This window comes from Cenococcum geophilum (assembly GCF_001692895.1).
Source record: "Cenococcum geophilum 1.58 unplaced genomic scaffold K441scaffold_7, whole genome shotgun sequence".
NCBI lineage: Eukaryota > Fungi > Ascomycota > Dothideomycetes > Gloniales > Gloniaceae > Cenococcum > Cenococcum geophilum.
In genome coordinates, this window is record NW_027137565.1 from 2559594 (window position 1) to 2575903 (window position 16310).

Sequence of the window (16310 nt, forward strand, 5' to 3'; positions counted from 1 at the left end):
CCATTCTTCCTCCTGCAAGCGTCTCGCCAATGCTCCATCCTCACGCTCTCCATCTTCGTCGGTATGCTTCCTAGAATTCACATCCGTCCACCGTGCAGGAGTTGCTCCCTCGTACACGTTGCTGGTATCCTGAAAATCAACATTAGGCCTCGCAAACTCTGGCACTTTAACTCCTTCAATGGACTTATAAATGTCTCAACTCTTGCATTCGCTTCCGTAATGGCTCGCAAAAATATATATATTAATCCTAGATATACTTATATATTATAATAATATAAAAATAAAGGGTTATATAGCTATCTATAATCTATATAAATGGCTAGTAGTTTAGTTATATTATAGTAGAGTAGTAGAAGGGTATTTAGGGTTTAAGATTTAAGGGAAATCTTTATAGGTTTTATTATAGAGCCTTATCTACTACCTAGAGCTAAGGTATAACTTACTCTATAATAATAAGTAATTAAGACTTCTTAAGTTAAGAATATCCTATTTATAGTAACTACTACCTCTCTAAGAAATATCTAGTTAAAATATAAGTAGTAATACTTATTAATTTTAATAAGGGCGTGTACTAAGATATTTCCTAGTATATAAATAAAAGATTTCCCTTAATATCTCTATTACGCGCTATAAACCAAATCTTTTATATAAAATTTTACTATTTTATTACCTATATAAAATATATTAGCTAAGTAGTAGAGTTTCTTCCTCTACTTCTTATTAAATTTATAATCTATATATTACTTAACTCCTTTAGTACCGTATAGGGTTTATAAATTAACTACTTCCTCCCCTCTTCTAATTAATAATAATACTAGATTAGACGATGAAGATAATTCTATATTATAAGAGCCTCTAGCTAATTAGAACTATAGCTATATATTTCCTATTAATTAGGATAATCTAGTAGTTTAATTAACTATATTAACTCTAGTAGAGCTTAAACTATACCCTAGTTAATAAGCTTAAATATTAATCTTACTAGCTATAAGCTAACTATAGAGGCAGAAAAGCCAGTTTAGTAAGATATATTAAAAAGAACTTTATATTTAATTAAATCTAATATAGAAATAGAGCCTCCGGAGCCTTTACTACTAATTATTCTACTTACCTTTTAAGCCTCTATAGGTATATAAGTGTCAGGCCGTATAGACGCACCTGCCATAACCAGCTTAGCGCAGGCGAGGTTATTAGACCTTGCGCTAGAGAGCTTATAAGGCATTCTAACCGGCGGTCCGTCTAGTCGCGGGACACTGCTGCTACCTTTTTGGTGGTTTGTGTGGTTAAGTGGGTTGGGCTTAGGCATAATAATAGGACGAGTTTAGCTATATTTAAATACTATATTAGGTAGATTAGAGCTAAATTTTAATTTGGTAATATTTATATTTATATAATAATAATTCATTGCTTAACGTCCGATTTGGATCCCTATTAGGCCCACGCGAACTACTCCTTATTTACATATAGGGAGAAAACTCTATTTAAGAAAAATAAGAAAACCCCGTGATCTATCTCCCCGCCTTTTGGGACTCGCCTGCTTAACGCCTGCGAGTTGCCTATAGTGCTCTACTACCTTACTATTTAACCTCCTTAGGAACCACTGCTGCCGTAACAAGCCTACGGACGCGCTAGTATTATAAACTATTACTCTACTACTATAGAGTTACTAGGGGGCACCTGCTGCTCGCCCCCTTGCCTTCTATTACTATTTCCCTTACAACCCAAAACTAATTTAGTATATTTTAATTAATAAGCCACTAGGTAACCGCCTTAAGGCCTTTTTATATTAAGAGCAGTGTATTATAGTTCTCTATGCTAGCTACTAAGAGCATTATTTCTTAATTGGTGTATAAGGGGCATAGTAGTATTACGTGTTTTGGTGTCTGTCTTAGCTAGCCATATTTGTATCTTGGGCTACCTACTAGAATACCCACCTAGTAAAGCCAATCTTTTAGTCCTATTATTCCTATTCTTAAAAGTGTTACTATTATATTTTCTACCTTTATTAGGCCTTCTTAGAGCCCTTAGGTATTTACCCCCTATAGCGTTAACTATACTATAGCTTAGGTTTGTCTTACCTAAGTTAGCCTTTATACCTTTAACTCCTATTTACCTCTCTAGCGTTAGTCTAACTAGTATTATATTACGGTAGATAGTTTCCCAGCATTCTTATATATTCTACTTTAGCTCCTTTCTCTATCTTGCTATTATTTTTACTAACCTCTTACGCGTCTCCTTTCCTCCTCTATATAGGCCTGGGCCCTAAAGCAGCACTATTTTTCTTCTACTTTCTTTACCTATTTCTCTAATATCTCTTCCCTACTTTAGGGTTGTTGGTTTATTCTCCTATAGGGCACCCTAGGGTCCCTCTATAGTTTACTTAGGCGTATCTTAATATACTTTATAATATTAGAGTTACGTTTATTTTACGTCCTTTATATTATAGCGGCTTTAATATATAACTATAGGGGGGGAATATTGGATTTCTTCTTAAGCAGTGCTGTGGCCGTTCGCTTATACCCACCTATAATACTCTAAAGGCAGGCTGTCTAGACCTTTTAAAGTGGTTTAAGGAGTAATTTAGGGGGGCCCTTCTTAGTTTCTTTAATGGCCCAAATACTAGATCTATATGTTATAGTTAGCTAGACGACTGCTATATATAGTAGGCGTGACCTCTAGAAGTATGGACCCTATATAGAATTAATAATCCTAGATAAAGCAATAAACTATGCTTAGCCTTTATAGGCCGCTTACGCTGTATATATGCTCTACCGGAGCTTGCTGTCTATCTATACTCCTAATACCCTTAGGCCCTAAACTAGTTAACCTTTAAAGCCTTAAATGCGAATTATATACTGGAGATCTGTAGATTAGTTACGTTTTCTTATAAAATAGATTAGCTGGTATTTCTCTAGTAAGAATTAAACTCTATAACGTTTTGCCTATTCTATATAAGTGTTATAGGCTTTCTCTAGTGTTCTGTAATTCTTTACGGCTATTAGCCCATATATAATTAGGTTTGTATTATTAACAAAGCCTATCCCCTAGGTCGCCCCTTCCTTAAAGGAGTTAAGTAGGTTGCTTATAAAGAAAAGGAAGAGTATAGGCGAGAGGGGTAATCCTTATGGTATTCCTATTATAACTGCGATAGGGGGGCTCTAGTATCCGCTAAAGACTAGTAATATTTCTTTCTAGCCTATAAACCCTTAGATAAATTATATAATCTATTTTAGGAAGCCCTTTACCCTAAGGATATATAGGAGACGCTTATGGGGTATATTATTATAGGCACCACTAATGTCTAGGCTAAGTATTAATACTATAAAGTCCTTTCGCATCGCTTATATAGATTTAATGGTGGTAGCGAGTAGCGTAAGTGCTAATAGTGTTAAGCAGTTCTTTCTTACCCCTATTTAGCTTTATAGTAGTAGGGCGTGTTTCTCTACTATGTCTACTATATATTCCGCTATTACCCTTTTTAAGATCTTGCTAAGGGTGTTTTTTAAGGCAATAGGGCGGTAGCTTCCTAGGATTAAGTAATCTGCTTTACCTTCTTTTTATAGGATAACCGTCGTTATAGATCTTCCGAGTTACGGGTAGTAGCCTATAGCAAAGTATGCTTTAGCTATATCTATAAGCTAAGGTGCTATAAGTAGCCTATAGGTTTTTAGGGCCTTATTTAGAATCCTATCTAGTCCTAGTGCTATATTGTTTAAAAGGCGGCTAATAGTCCTAGCCATTTCCTCTGTTGTTATATCGCTATTAACCCGCAGGCGAGTCACCGGTATTTCGCCCGTAATATTACTAAGGTCTACTAGAGCTAGTTAGGGGAAGAACCTTTCTATAAGGATCTTTACCTTCTTATTATTGTCGTTTATAGCCTATAATTCTCCTACTCTTTGTAGAGGTAGTAGGTATAGGTCTTCTGCTAAACACCCTACCTTTTTTTTTATTTATTTCGCTATAGCCTAAAGGCCCTTATTATAGGGAAGGCTTAGGTTAGAAGTATACTCGTTTATAAACCGTCTCTAGTTATTCCTTACTTCTTTTTTTAGGGTATTCTTTAGCTGGTTTCTTATATCTTTGTATTATCTCTTATTTTTAGGGTTATAGCTACTTATATATTTCCTTCTTACTTATTATTAGCTAGTAACTAGAACTATGTATTATATAGACCATATATATTACGCATAGGGGCCCGGTTTTAAGATTAGGTAGTACTCTTCCAGCCTATTTTTAATTGCTGCCTAGATCCTTTCTAGTCTTTAGTTAATTTTCTTAGGGGTGGCCAATAAGCCTCGCTTATTTAGTATTAGGTAGATTTCTTCTAGGTCTTAAAGTTATTATTTAACTATATTAAGGAAACTGTCTATTTTAAGCTTCCTTATTACGTATCTTTTTCTATTTAGTTACGCTTTAGTATTTAAGTCTAGCTATATCTAGATAGGGATATAGTCTAGGGTAAGTGCCTATTCTTCTTTAGGGTTGCACCTTTTAAGTCTCTGGTATAGGCCTTCGTCTATAAATATAAAGTTAATTATACTTTTAGCGGTGCCTTATTACCATATAATTGCTCCTAGGGGGGTAGCTAGCTTAAGGCCCCAGATATCTATAGCTCTTAGTAGGCACTCTAACTATTAATCTACAGTAATATAGATACCCCTTTACCGCGGGTGGTAGAGGTTTATATCTCCTAGTAGGATAAACTCTATACCTTTAGTTTCTAGTAAGCTTATTACTAATATAATATTTTCTATTTATGGGACCCCTTTAACCCTAGGGTTATATACATTAATAATTTATACCGGTCCCCTATATATTTGGATTGTTATAACTATAGTATCTAGGTTAACTGCCTGCTATAACTATAAGGATAGGCTAATAGCCTTACTAATTATAAAGTACACGCGTATAGCTGCTTTTAGTTTATATAGGAGCTNGAATCCTTAGGGNNAGTATNTTAATTATATAAAGGTATTATAATACGGTTCTTATATAGCAAGGATATAATATTTCTCTAGGTCTAGACTATTTAGTAGGGGCCTTATAAGGCGGTGGTTTGTGTTGCTATAGTTATACTATATAATGGATAGGTGGCGGACCCCCAGTAAGGGTCTTTTAACTCTCCTTTATTTCTCGCTTCTTCTATTTCCACTTTCTTTAGAATATTTAGAGCTTCTATCTCTTATATCTACACCCTAGTTACTACTTATTTTATATAGAGCTTTCTATTCCTATATTTTATGTTTCTATTAGCGCTTTTATATCTAAATCTATTATTATTACTAGTTCTTCCCCTATTCTTACTAGTTGGCTATATACCCTTTATAGGTCGGCTATAAATATTATATTTGCCGTATTAAGTCTAATTCTTAATTATCCTAGTCTTAAGCCTGCTATTACTGTTTATAGGGGTCTTTCTACAGGGCGTCCTTTCCCTTATATCCCCTATAACCCTTATGTCCCTAATTAGTCTAGTAATATCGCATGGCGTCGCTTTTAGCCCATTAAGGCTTAGGATGGCTAGCCTAGCCCTCTAGTATTAAAGGTAGGAAACGCTAGGAAGGCGCTTATATCCCCCTAGCTTATCGCTTATTGTTTCTATTTATATAACCTAGCGTGTAGTTATTCCCGTAGCTATTAAGCCCTTACCTTCCATCTCCTATATTTAATGCAGTCTTCTCTCTCCTACGCCTTATATATACTTTAGTGGCAGTTCACGCATTTTATTTAGTCTTAATTTAAGTAATGTCTTATATTATAGGGGCCTATATAGTGGCCGCAGCACACCTATACTACGTATATAGATTAGGTGTGTCTCTATTATATATAGCAATAGCATTATTCTAGGCGTAGTCTGTAGTTATAAAGCCTTATGTTATATATAAGGCCATTTATAATTATTCCTTTTTAAATAAGGAGTTTTTATATTCCTAATATATATATGCTAACAATAAGGGAGCTATACGTTCGTCTAGTATCTCTTTAGTAAGTCTCTAGCGACCCTTATATCCTCTTATTATTTTTATTATATACTTAGTTTATATTTTCCTATTAAAGCTATTAGATTTAGGTGATTTTAAGTCCTAATATAAGGCGTTCTATTTATCTTACTATCTCCTATATAATTACTATATTGTCTACCTAGCGTCCCTTTTCTACCTTAAGGCTTATAGGAACCGCTAGGACTTTAACTAGGTAATCCTTATAGAATACTTTTATACTAATACGTTCTCCTAGCCTATTCCCTACCCTTACGGCTCATTCCTTTACCTATTAGTCCTTTAGGGTAACTCTAATATCTCCACTCTTAAGGTATTAGACTATAACAGCGTTATAAACCTCTTTATATATCTTTATAAGGACTTCTATTTCTAATTATCCCTTAAGCCCCTTTGCTTATTCTATATTTAGTTATATTATAATTATATACCCAGTTATTAACTTAAGGGGAGTAGGTTCCCTATGCTATAAAAGTATAGCTATAGTGGCCTAGGTACGGTTCGCTGGTAAAGGGGGATTATACTTATTTTTAATTTTACTTAGCTATTAGAGGATTTAATTAAGGGTTTACTAGAGGGGCGCCTAAGGTTCGCTAGACTAGCGGAGCCATTCTACTAGCTACATTAGTTTGTTATAGCTAACGGTTACTCCCCTATAATTTTAGATACTAGACGTATCTAATAGGCTTTATATTTTATTAGATGCCTTCTTAATAGAGGTATTTCCGCTTTATAGTGTGGTATTCACCCGTCTTTGTTATGGAGGGCCATTGCTGGGCGTAGTTCTAGCGGTCGCGCGCGAGTGCGAGCCACCGTCGTTCAACGTGTGCCTCCCCTGCGATGCATGCATCTCAGGGGGATTCTCTGGGTGTTTTTCAGGGTTCTTTTGGTTGGTTTTGGTCTTTTTGGGCCGGGTGCAGCAAGAGCTCCTTTTTCCCTCTTTATATTTATATATAGAGGGGTGCTACTAAAAATCCGCAATAAAATACTATAAAGTTTATACTAATTTCCTAATTAGGACAGCTAGCTGACAGCGTGACAGTCAGCGTACGTTATCCAACAGTCAGCGACAGCGAGCGATCCAATTGACGCAGTCAGTCAGCTATTTTTCTCGAGCTCGCAGCTAAGCTGACTGTTGGACACACTGGCCATAAGGGTTCATTGTTGCTCGTGCGAGACTTTCGCACTGATTTAAGTGTGCTACAGCATCGTCGAGGCTGATGCCTTGGTGGAGGCAGAGTTTCTCTCTAATCCTGGCCGTCCCATTTCGCTTGATAGTTAGCTGACGTTGTCAGCATTGGTAGTGACGAGTTCTTGTCTGGAGAAATAGGCCATTGAAGCTCAGGCTGTTGGATAATCAGATTTTCTCTAGCAAATACAGCTGTTCCCACATGTCGTGGAAAAAACCCGCACGGCCCCTTGTGCTTTAGTCTGTAGTCTTGCGGAGTAGGTCGCTTACAGTGCTATTAAAGCCAAAGAAGAGAGGACCTGGGCACGCTTTGCACGGCACGTGAGAAGATATTATAGGAAAGATAAGGTCGGCAAAAAATCAGATAAAAAGCGCTTAGGGGAGTTGGAACAGCTTCTGATTGGCGGAGTAGATTCGATGCTTTGGCGCTGTGGCGTGCAGATGAGGTTTCGGCTCGGAGATATAGATATATATATAGAATTGATAAAGTAATTAGTTGAAGAATGAGTGCTGAATCATTGGTTTTTGGAATCCCGGGGGGAGGAGAAATGGCTAGATACCTGATTGAAAACTGATGTTTCAAGTGCGCAAGGAAAACATGTGTATAGGTCCCCATCTAGCACTTCTCGCAGAAGATGGTGTTGACCCTGCACGAAACAAGATCAACGAGCTCCCAACAGAAGTTAAAAATAATAGTTATCGTCCTGTTTTACATGCATAGGAAACGAAAGATCACATATGAACGCCAAGGACCTCCTGAATATCTTCAAGAACCACCGGTCCATGCAGTAAGTGGAATCATAGCCCATCGCCTGACCTCTGGTAATGCGCCTAACAGGGAAGAAATGGTGTAAAGAAGTAATGACAAAGAAATCCGAAAGTGCATTCCATCGTGACGAGTCCCGCTCTACCCTTCCCTTTCCCTAAGCCCACCTTTCCTCCGGACTATGCCTCGTTGCAGTGCCGCTTGCCTGCCAGTAGTTGCTCTTTACTTCTTGCTACCGAAAAATTTCGAAGTCCAAGATTTCGCCACAGGCGTTTCCACCTCAAATGTACTTGTAATCGTAGTCGTTGTCCTGCCTTTCTCGCCGCCAGCTGGCGTGCCCTTCTCTAAATCTCGAAGCATATTCTTAGCTGATGGTGGAGGCGATGCCATGCGGACGCCAGTGCGACGTGTTTGGCGGTTGACTTTAGATACGTCGGGGCGACCTGTAAGACGGCGGGAAGCGCGGCGGAGGGATTGACGGACGTCCCATTGACGCTTTTTGGCAAGGTAGAAGAGAGTAACGGAGGCAACTGCGATAAATTCAGTCTCTGCGCTTCGGAACTTGACCAAATATGTTCAAACTTACTGCCTCCAACTGCAACGATGACTACAACAGTAATGATGGCAGCTAGAGCGCCCTTAGAAAGCGAAAAAGCACCCGATGAGCTTCCTGATGCTCCTGCTGTGCTGGGATCCACGGGATTGTCCGACCCTCCATTGTAGCCCTGGTCTGCAGGTTGAGTTGCGGCCGCAGCAGATGAAGTAGCCGTCAACGTAGCTTTGTGGGTGACTTGAGCTGTCTCCGTTGAGGTTTCCTGGGCGAGGACGAAGAGGGGTAGCAATGCGCACATGGCGAGAAGTACAAAGCTTCGCTTCATGATGTCGTGAAGGAAAATTCGCTCGGGTCGTACAGTGAGTTAACTCTGGGGTAGTGAGGCACAGTCGCGGAAGGGTATGAACCTGGATGAGATCAACTCGCTCAGAAGAATGCTCGCCTCCATCGCGGCGGATGCCCTCTATATTTGAATGTCCATTCTCGTCGCCAGAGAGCCCCGGGCAACGAAACCCGGCGGCTACCAAATCATGGGGCTTATCGTTGTGACGGGCATGGATTGTGCGGGACGAAGGTCTTAGGCTTGCTATTTTGAACCAGTCAGCGTCGAAAACACTCGGTGCTTGAACGTCTTGGGCAATTCGGTATTCCTGATTGGCAATGTTGTCTGAGCTTGGCGGGCGGTTAAAGAGAAATGGATGTGTGTGGGTAGATGCAAGCTGATCACAATCAGGGCGTTCTTGGCGGCAATTGGCTGGACTGATGCCAGCGCCAGCAATGCTTATTTTTGGCTCCAGGGGTATGTAAAACGCAGTTTCTCCAGACTTCATGCGATGGCGCTGGGCACGAACAACATCGAGGCACAAGCGAATCCCGCCAAAGACGATGGCGGCTTGAACCTGATAGGTGCCTTCTAGATCCTCCTGCCACAATCGCGTTGTTTTGTCGACCTCCAGGTATAAAAAGCCGTCTTGCCGCTCGAAACTGCCCAGTCAAACAACATGTCCGCTTGGAGCCGTACGCCGACGGAGAGGGATGTTTAAATTGGTAGAAAATGACGACTGCTAGATAGACGAAGACGATGGAGCAACAACGATGGGTTGGAGGCGAGGCCGAAGTGCATGAAGCATGCGCAGATATTAGCCTGCGGATGTAGGGCAACGATGCAGTGGCACCGCGATGTTGGAGTCATCTCAAGGCTGTCGTTAAGTTTCATGCTTAGCTGATACTCTGGAAATGCTCGTGGTGGTCTTCTCCCGGTTTAGAGAGTCCATTTTCGAGCTGCTGAGATGTGGCCATGCCTGCTGACTGAGGGACACTAGAAGATCACGCCTACCGTAAGCATGAAGCTATGCTATATTTGGGCTGGTATCTTTGACAAGCAACCGCTCCACAATCCATATCCTATCGCCATTTCAACTTTTCATCCTCTCAGAAAATATGTCACGTGATTTCATGATATCTCCTTGGCCTGTCAATATGGGAGGACAAGGGTTCAATAAGCCTTTTCGTTGTATTTCCCGCTTTCGTAGTCATAACTTATTAGATATGCGATATTCTTGGAGGTCTTATGAGGTCGGAAATGACGTTGTCGAGATCCCTTCGAGAACCCGCACCGCTGGAATTTTGCCCTTCATCTGAAGCAAACAAACCTTTCTCCTTACCACTCCTCAACCTCCACATTTCTCCGCTCCTCTGTTCTGCATAGTCTGATGTTTAACCAACTTTGCACTCACGTTCCGTGCTGGATGTATTGACGCCGTGGCATCATTCAACGTCTGTCTCACGGCCTTCACTCCCGCTCGTTGCCTGTTGACAAAGCTGCTTTCAATACCGTTGGCCATAATGCCGTTACCTCACCTGGAACATGAAGCCCTTTCTGAGGGTGCAGACGATGAGGCATTACAAGACCATGTCATTCTTTTAGACAGCGATGCAGTGATCCCGGAGACACAGTTTGATGATCCTTTCATTCACCATTTCAATCACAATGGGCGAGGCGAGACACCGCTCAGCCCTACTTCGGTAGCAACCATTCGGGATTTGAGCATTAACTCGTCTCAGGCAACTTCTTTGACTAGCGCCTCATTTTCGAAATCGCTAAGCTTGCTGAAGAGACCTGCTTCGGCAGAAGACGACCCTGTCATAACGTTCAAGTTTACAATACCCAAAAGGCCTGGAACAAATATCAGCGGGGGTCCCAGTGATCCACATTCAGCTTCCCAAGGGGACCGTAGGCCAAGTGAGTCCCACCAGTCACTGGTATCTGTGACTAAGCCTCGCGTAGTATCCTAGTCTTACTGACAAAGATGATTGATATAGGTGGAAAAGACCAGCGTATCGATGCTGCTTCCTTCCAAGCATGTACTACCACGCTTGTTCCTCTTCCTGCTGGTCAGCGGTCTGACTCGAGCGGGTCGGACAAGCCGAGAGGACAAAAGGAAGGCCGGCCGGCCCCCTCGCTTGAACACGCTAGATCAAAAGTTGACGCTATTATTGATCATAGAAATGAGGAGTAAGTTATTTTTTGTATCGCACACATAATAGTCCTACCTTCTTTCTCGCCCTCAATACCCCCCCTCTCAAACCCATCCATACATTTGTTAATCATATCTACCAGATCCCTCCAGGGTGACAACGCCCCTTCTCGGACAGCCGATCAATCGATCGTACTTGAGGGTTACGACAATGCATCATCAAATAATACTCTCTCTCACAAGCCATCACAGAAACTCCCGGTGGATAATGAAGTGGCCACGAATGAGTATTGGACTGGTGGAGAAAGTCCGACAGTTACTACGGGACTCTCGCAGAGGGAGGCAAGCGTGCAATCATATGCCACTATCCCAAGAACGGATACCTCCAGGCGCAAACCGAGGAAGCCGATTAATAAAACGAAGCGTACACTGACACAGGCAACGCAAGATACGCCATCTGGACTGCCTCTTCCTCTTGAGGGACCGCGGGATCCTGTCCAGAGTCGAAAATCTCCTGCTGGAACTAGCGAGGATATCATAGATGTCTTTCAAACTTCGAAATCCAACGTGCTCATCCCTCAGATGGCCCAGATAACCCAGCATAACATGCATTTGAAATCCACTCCATATCCGTTAGATCCCGAAAAGTCTCTTATGCCTGTCAAGGGGTACAGTATTCCGACATTTTCTCAGCCATCGAAAGGCGAAATCCACTCTGAAAAATTAGTGTACTGCGAAAATAAAAAGACCCGAACAGGTTCCATGCTGGATGATGACTTAACTATTGTTGAAATAGATCAGCCTGTTAACGATGGCCAAGATGTACTAGACTCCGAGATCCCATTCGGTGTGCATATCCAAAACCAACACTCTCCTAGACATGCCGCAGCGTTTATTCTAGAACAGTCCTCTCAAAATGCTCATTCACGAGCTCACCCTCAGCATGAAATTCAGCAAGTCAAGAGCAAGGTATCCGGTGGTCTTCAGCATCGAGCAGGTAGCCCAACAAATACCCTGGATGATAGTGTGCTACATGTAGCTTCTTCTCATACCATTGCGGGGAAAGTTGTGAAACCAAAGAAGAAGGAAAAGACACTGAAGCCCAAGTTAATGCCACCAAACCATCTAACCGCTACTACTCAAGGTGGTCTGGCCTCTCTTCCTTCCGTTCCGGACGTGCTACAGGTTCTTGGCTGGACTCTACAGCATGAACAAGGCCGCGCCGTTCGAGCAGAAGTAGAAAAGAGTAAATTAAAAGATAACGAAATCAACGAGTTAATTTTATCGGAACGACTTATGCAAGGCAAACTGCAGTCAGTTAAAAAGGAAAATGAGGAGCTTTCCAAGAAGCTGATATACCAGAAAGAAAAGTTGACAGGTCTTCAGAAGTATGTTAACGGACTTGGTAACGATTTGCAAAAGGTCCGAGCGGAGAGTAAAGCTTTCTATAACGAATGCTGCAATACGCTCTCTGAACAGCGGGACGAATATGAACAAGACCGTGCGACTATGAGAACTGAGTTCAGTGCCGCCATTCTTCAGTCCAGACGTGTTCAGGATCATGCCAAAGAGGCTTTTTCTGAGACATACGCTCAGACTAAAGAGCTGCACCGAAGCAAGGATTACCTTGAGCAGCAGCTGAGCGAGAAAGTCGGCCTCCTTGTTGAGGAACGTAGTCTGCGTTCAAACCTTGAAAAGCATCTCCAAGCATCTTCAGCTGACCAAGGAGCCATTAAGAAACGACTTGATGAAAACAACCAGATTCTAATTGAGAAGTTATCAGAGCTCCAATCGATCATGAAGCGATCGCAAGATAACAGTAAATCGCAGACAGCGGTGGATGAGTGCATCGAGGTTGTTCGGTCTCTCCAATCTAGAGAAAGTGTTACACCGAAGGATATCGAGAAAGCGGAAGCCATGCTTCAGTATCTGCTCCAGACGTGAGTTCTATGAATGCATTTTCAGATTAGAGAAGCTAACTATGTGTACAGCATGAATTCGCATTTTAGGAAACTCACCGACCAAGTTACGTCATGCCAATTTCCCAAGGAATCTTTTGAGAGAGAGCTGGGTGACAAGCTCAAGGCTCTGAAGGACGAAGTTTTGCAGAATGAGACGTTGCAAACGTCGTTAGCCTCTATCCGCGAGTCTAATGCCACTCTCAGCGAGCACTCTTTGGCCCAGGAGCAGAAGGTTTCTGAACTCCAAGAAAACCTTGAAACCGCGAAAGAAAACGAATTGTGCTTGAAAAGCCAGATTGCTCTCTTAGAAGGGGAACTCATTAATCTTAAGAGCATGCCAGCCCCGAGTGAGCGGGAACAGTATCACCTCAACGACCTCCAAGCGGAGAACTCCAGCCTTAGAGGGGAGCTAGATAATGCGAAAGGTGAACTCATTAGTTCTATGAATAAGCTGAGCAGCGCCAGCGTCTCCGAGCAGGCCCTTCGTGATGAGATTTCAGAGCTAAGGGTAAGTTGGCATAGCCTCCTTAATGGACAATTCAGTTCTAACCGCTAAATAGGAGCATGTTGAAGGGAGTGCGACCCACCTTAAGAAAGCAATCTTTGAGAAGGAGGAGACCGAAAAAAATGTGAAGGAATTAACTGCTATGCCTAGCTCCATGTTTACTGACCTAGAGTTCCAGGCTTCTAATCGCATTAACGAGGTTCGGAACAAGTTGAACAAAGACGCCAACAGACTTCGACATGAGCAACAGGCTGAATTTGAGAACGCCCTACACCAAGCAAATCAGGCAAAAATGGAGAAGGAGAAGTCGTTAGAGGTGACATTTGGAGAGCTTGTAAGGCTGAAACAGAGTTTGCAGGCCGTTGAAGAACAACTCCGCACCAAGGACTCGACAATCAATCGGCTTGAGCAAGAGAGGGGCGAAAATGAAATAATGCTTAAAAAGGTACAACAGTCCTTGCGAGAAACCGAGAATGTCTCCAAGGAAATTGAGACCATTAAGGATCGGCTCGTTGCAGAAATAAAGGCATCGCAGATAAAGAGTGACGAGATCAACAAACTCAACACTGGGCAAGCGACTAGTACAAGCAAAATTGAAACCCTTGAACAGTCCTTAGTTCAAGCGAAAGCCAATGCAATAGAGTACCAGGAGAAGATGAGACAACTGCGCGAGTATTTTAACTCCGAGTTGCTAGGAAAGCAGAGCAGTAGCAAAGAAGAACTTCGCCAGGCTCAGGACCAAATCATAGCAACCGAGAATGCGAAACGAGAACTAGAATCAGCTTTGGACCATTCACGAAAGAGAGCGGAGGCTCAAATCCGAGAGATCCAAGATAAGTCGAATCGTGAGAAAGAGGATCTACAGCGACAGTTTGCTAAGGCTGAGGCAGCAGAGAAACGCTTAGAATCGGAGATAGAAAAGATTCGCACGGATGCGGAAAACGCGATCAAACACCAGCAAGATAGGAACAGAAGTGATCTTGGGGAGATTCAGCGCCGCCTGAACGAGTCCCAAGCATTGAGTGACGAAGCTGAGGCAACGATCCAGCGTATTAATTCTGATAACGAGGTCATGCTCCAGAAACAGATCGCAAGAGAGAAAAAATGCACCGACCTAGAGAAACGAGCTTTGCAGGCTGAGTCTAGGCTTCAGTCACTCAAGAATGATCTTCGGATTCATCTCAATCAGGAATCAATGCAACACTTTGAACAACAAGAAGCATCTAGCCAAATGGGTTCAGAGAGTAGCCAAAACGTTCAGAGTCCTCGAGCGATAGCCACACTCAGACTCCAGAAGCCAAGGAGTTTAATGAAACTAGTGATGACAATCCAGGCCTAAGAGAGAATGATCTTGGCGTATATGAGTGGCTCGATGAATACGGTGTATCGGCTATTCAGCCTTTGGCGTCCTTGAACGAGGCTATTCGAGAACCCTTGTTGAAGTCTCGACCGATGATGAGCTTTTCCCAGTTCAACCAAAGTCTAGGTCGTGCATCGACTCCTCAACACAAGCGGTCATCATCCATTCTATCTAATCTTGAGACCGTCAGTATTCTAGAAGAGTACGGGATTGGGAGTACGCCTACGCATGTCCCTGATCTGGCCTCTACCTGTGGAGTCCAGAAACCATCTGTTGGCTCCAGGACGCCCAGCAAGGTGCCTCTTAAACCTGCCTATGAGCCGAGAGAGGATCAGAACACGTTCGGTTCTTTGCCTTCCGTAGATAACCCATTCTTTGCCAATATCGATCGTCCGAAGTCCCAGGCCAATACTGCTTCCCGTATGGCACCCAGTATGCATCACTCTGGCTCGACTTTTAGGGCTTCAGGCTTTGGCTCGAGCCAGCCTTTAGCCTATCATAGTCAGCGGCCACCTTCAGTACCAAACGGCGCTGAGCCTCAAAAGTTTGAGACTAGTGACCGTAATCCGGTGAGTCGGTTGCATTTATCTTTACAGAAAGAGACAACGGTGCCATTGAACAACATGAGCTCTCCAGATCATATCTACGGAGGTCTCTCTGGGTTTCATAGAGTCACAACGTATCGGCATTCATCTAGTCGACCACCCTCTGGCACCAGCCAACATGCGGAACCTAGTATTGCTAAATCAACTCCGGGCTCCAGCAGTATTAAAAGGCGTAGTTCGACAAATCAGGACGAAGGTGCGCTAGAATATAAGAAGGCCAGAGAAAAATATTCCCAGGCTGTGGAAGGATCAAGGAGCCGCATCACCAAGTCAACCATCCCCGAGACCCAATCACAGGAATTTCGTCTCAAACCTGACGAATCTCAATCGGTGTCTATCAAGGCATCTCAATCGCAACCTCGGGAACTTCCGATCGAGGCGTCCCGGCCGCAAACTCAATCTTTGTCGAACATTCCTTCCAGTTCGCAGAGTCGTATTCGTTCTTCAACCCAGGTATCAAGGGTGAGTTCCGGTGGAGGGGGTAAGCCGAAGAAACCTACAAAGAGTAAACATCAACCTTGTCGTAATCCAATATGTTACTGACGATTTCCTTTAGATGAACGTTACAACCTTCGCTTCTCTCAGGAGCTTAAACTTCAGTAGTTATTACGCACAGAGCGAAATTGCTGGCGCCTACGCCCCCTTTATCTTGCTGCCCAATACGCATAGACATCCGACAGGGACGCCGCTCTTTACGATCGCGAGAGACACGTTATATCTTTTTATGTGGTGTATTATTTGCAGGATTAGATGCGCCCGTACATCTGAGGATGGAAATACGGTGCTGTGATATGTAGTGAGGTATGGCCCTAAAACTCGAGATTGTTTTCGGCGGAATCTGACCTTTCTTAGAGACTACCACCTCGATGGGTCTATTCGCTTGACTCGCCGT

At 42.6% G+C, this 16310-nt stretch overlaps 3 protein-coding genes across 3 annotated transcripts; 2 read left to right on the top strand and 1 right to left on the bottom strand.

The window, feature by feature from the left end:
• Positions 1-7700: 7700 nt before the first annotated feature.
• K441DRAFT_693659 (uncharacterized protein) lies at positions 7701-9084 on the bottom strand. Its single transcript, XM_067652664.1, has 2 exons — positions 8544-9084; positions 7701-8487 (listed from the first exon to the last, which is right to left on the bottom strand). The coding sequence occupies exons 1-2, from the start codon at positions 8833-8835 to the stop codon at positions 8180-8182; spliced, it is 600 nt and encodes a 199-aa protein (XP_067507865.1). The 5' UTR covers positions 8836-9084; the 3' UTR covers positions 7701-8179.
• A 1271-nt stretch (positions 9085-10355) lies between these two features.
• Positions 10356-13682, top strand: K441DRAFT_693660 (uncharacterized protein; the record flags this gene model as incomplete). The annotated part of the gene is made up of 6 exons (XM_067652665.1): positions 10356-10752; positions 10833-11025; positions 11131-12927; positions 12979-13456; positions 13509-13577; positions 13632-13682. Coding segments are annotated over 6 exons (2985 nt in total), but the record flags the coding sequence as incomplete, so codon positions are not given.
• Positions 13683-15428: 1746 nt separating this feature from the next.
• K441DRAFT_654491 (uncharacterized protein) lies at positions 15429-16139 on the top strand. The gene is made up of 2 exons (XM_067647690.1): positions 15429-15923; positions 15975-16139. Exons 1-2 carry the CDS (start codon positions 15437-15439, stop codon positions 16019-16021), a joined length of 534 nt encoding a protein of 177 aa, XP_067507867.1. The 5' UTR covers positions 15429-15436; the 3' UTR covers positions 16022-16139.
• Positions 16140-16310: the final 171 nt, after the last annotated feature.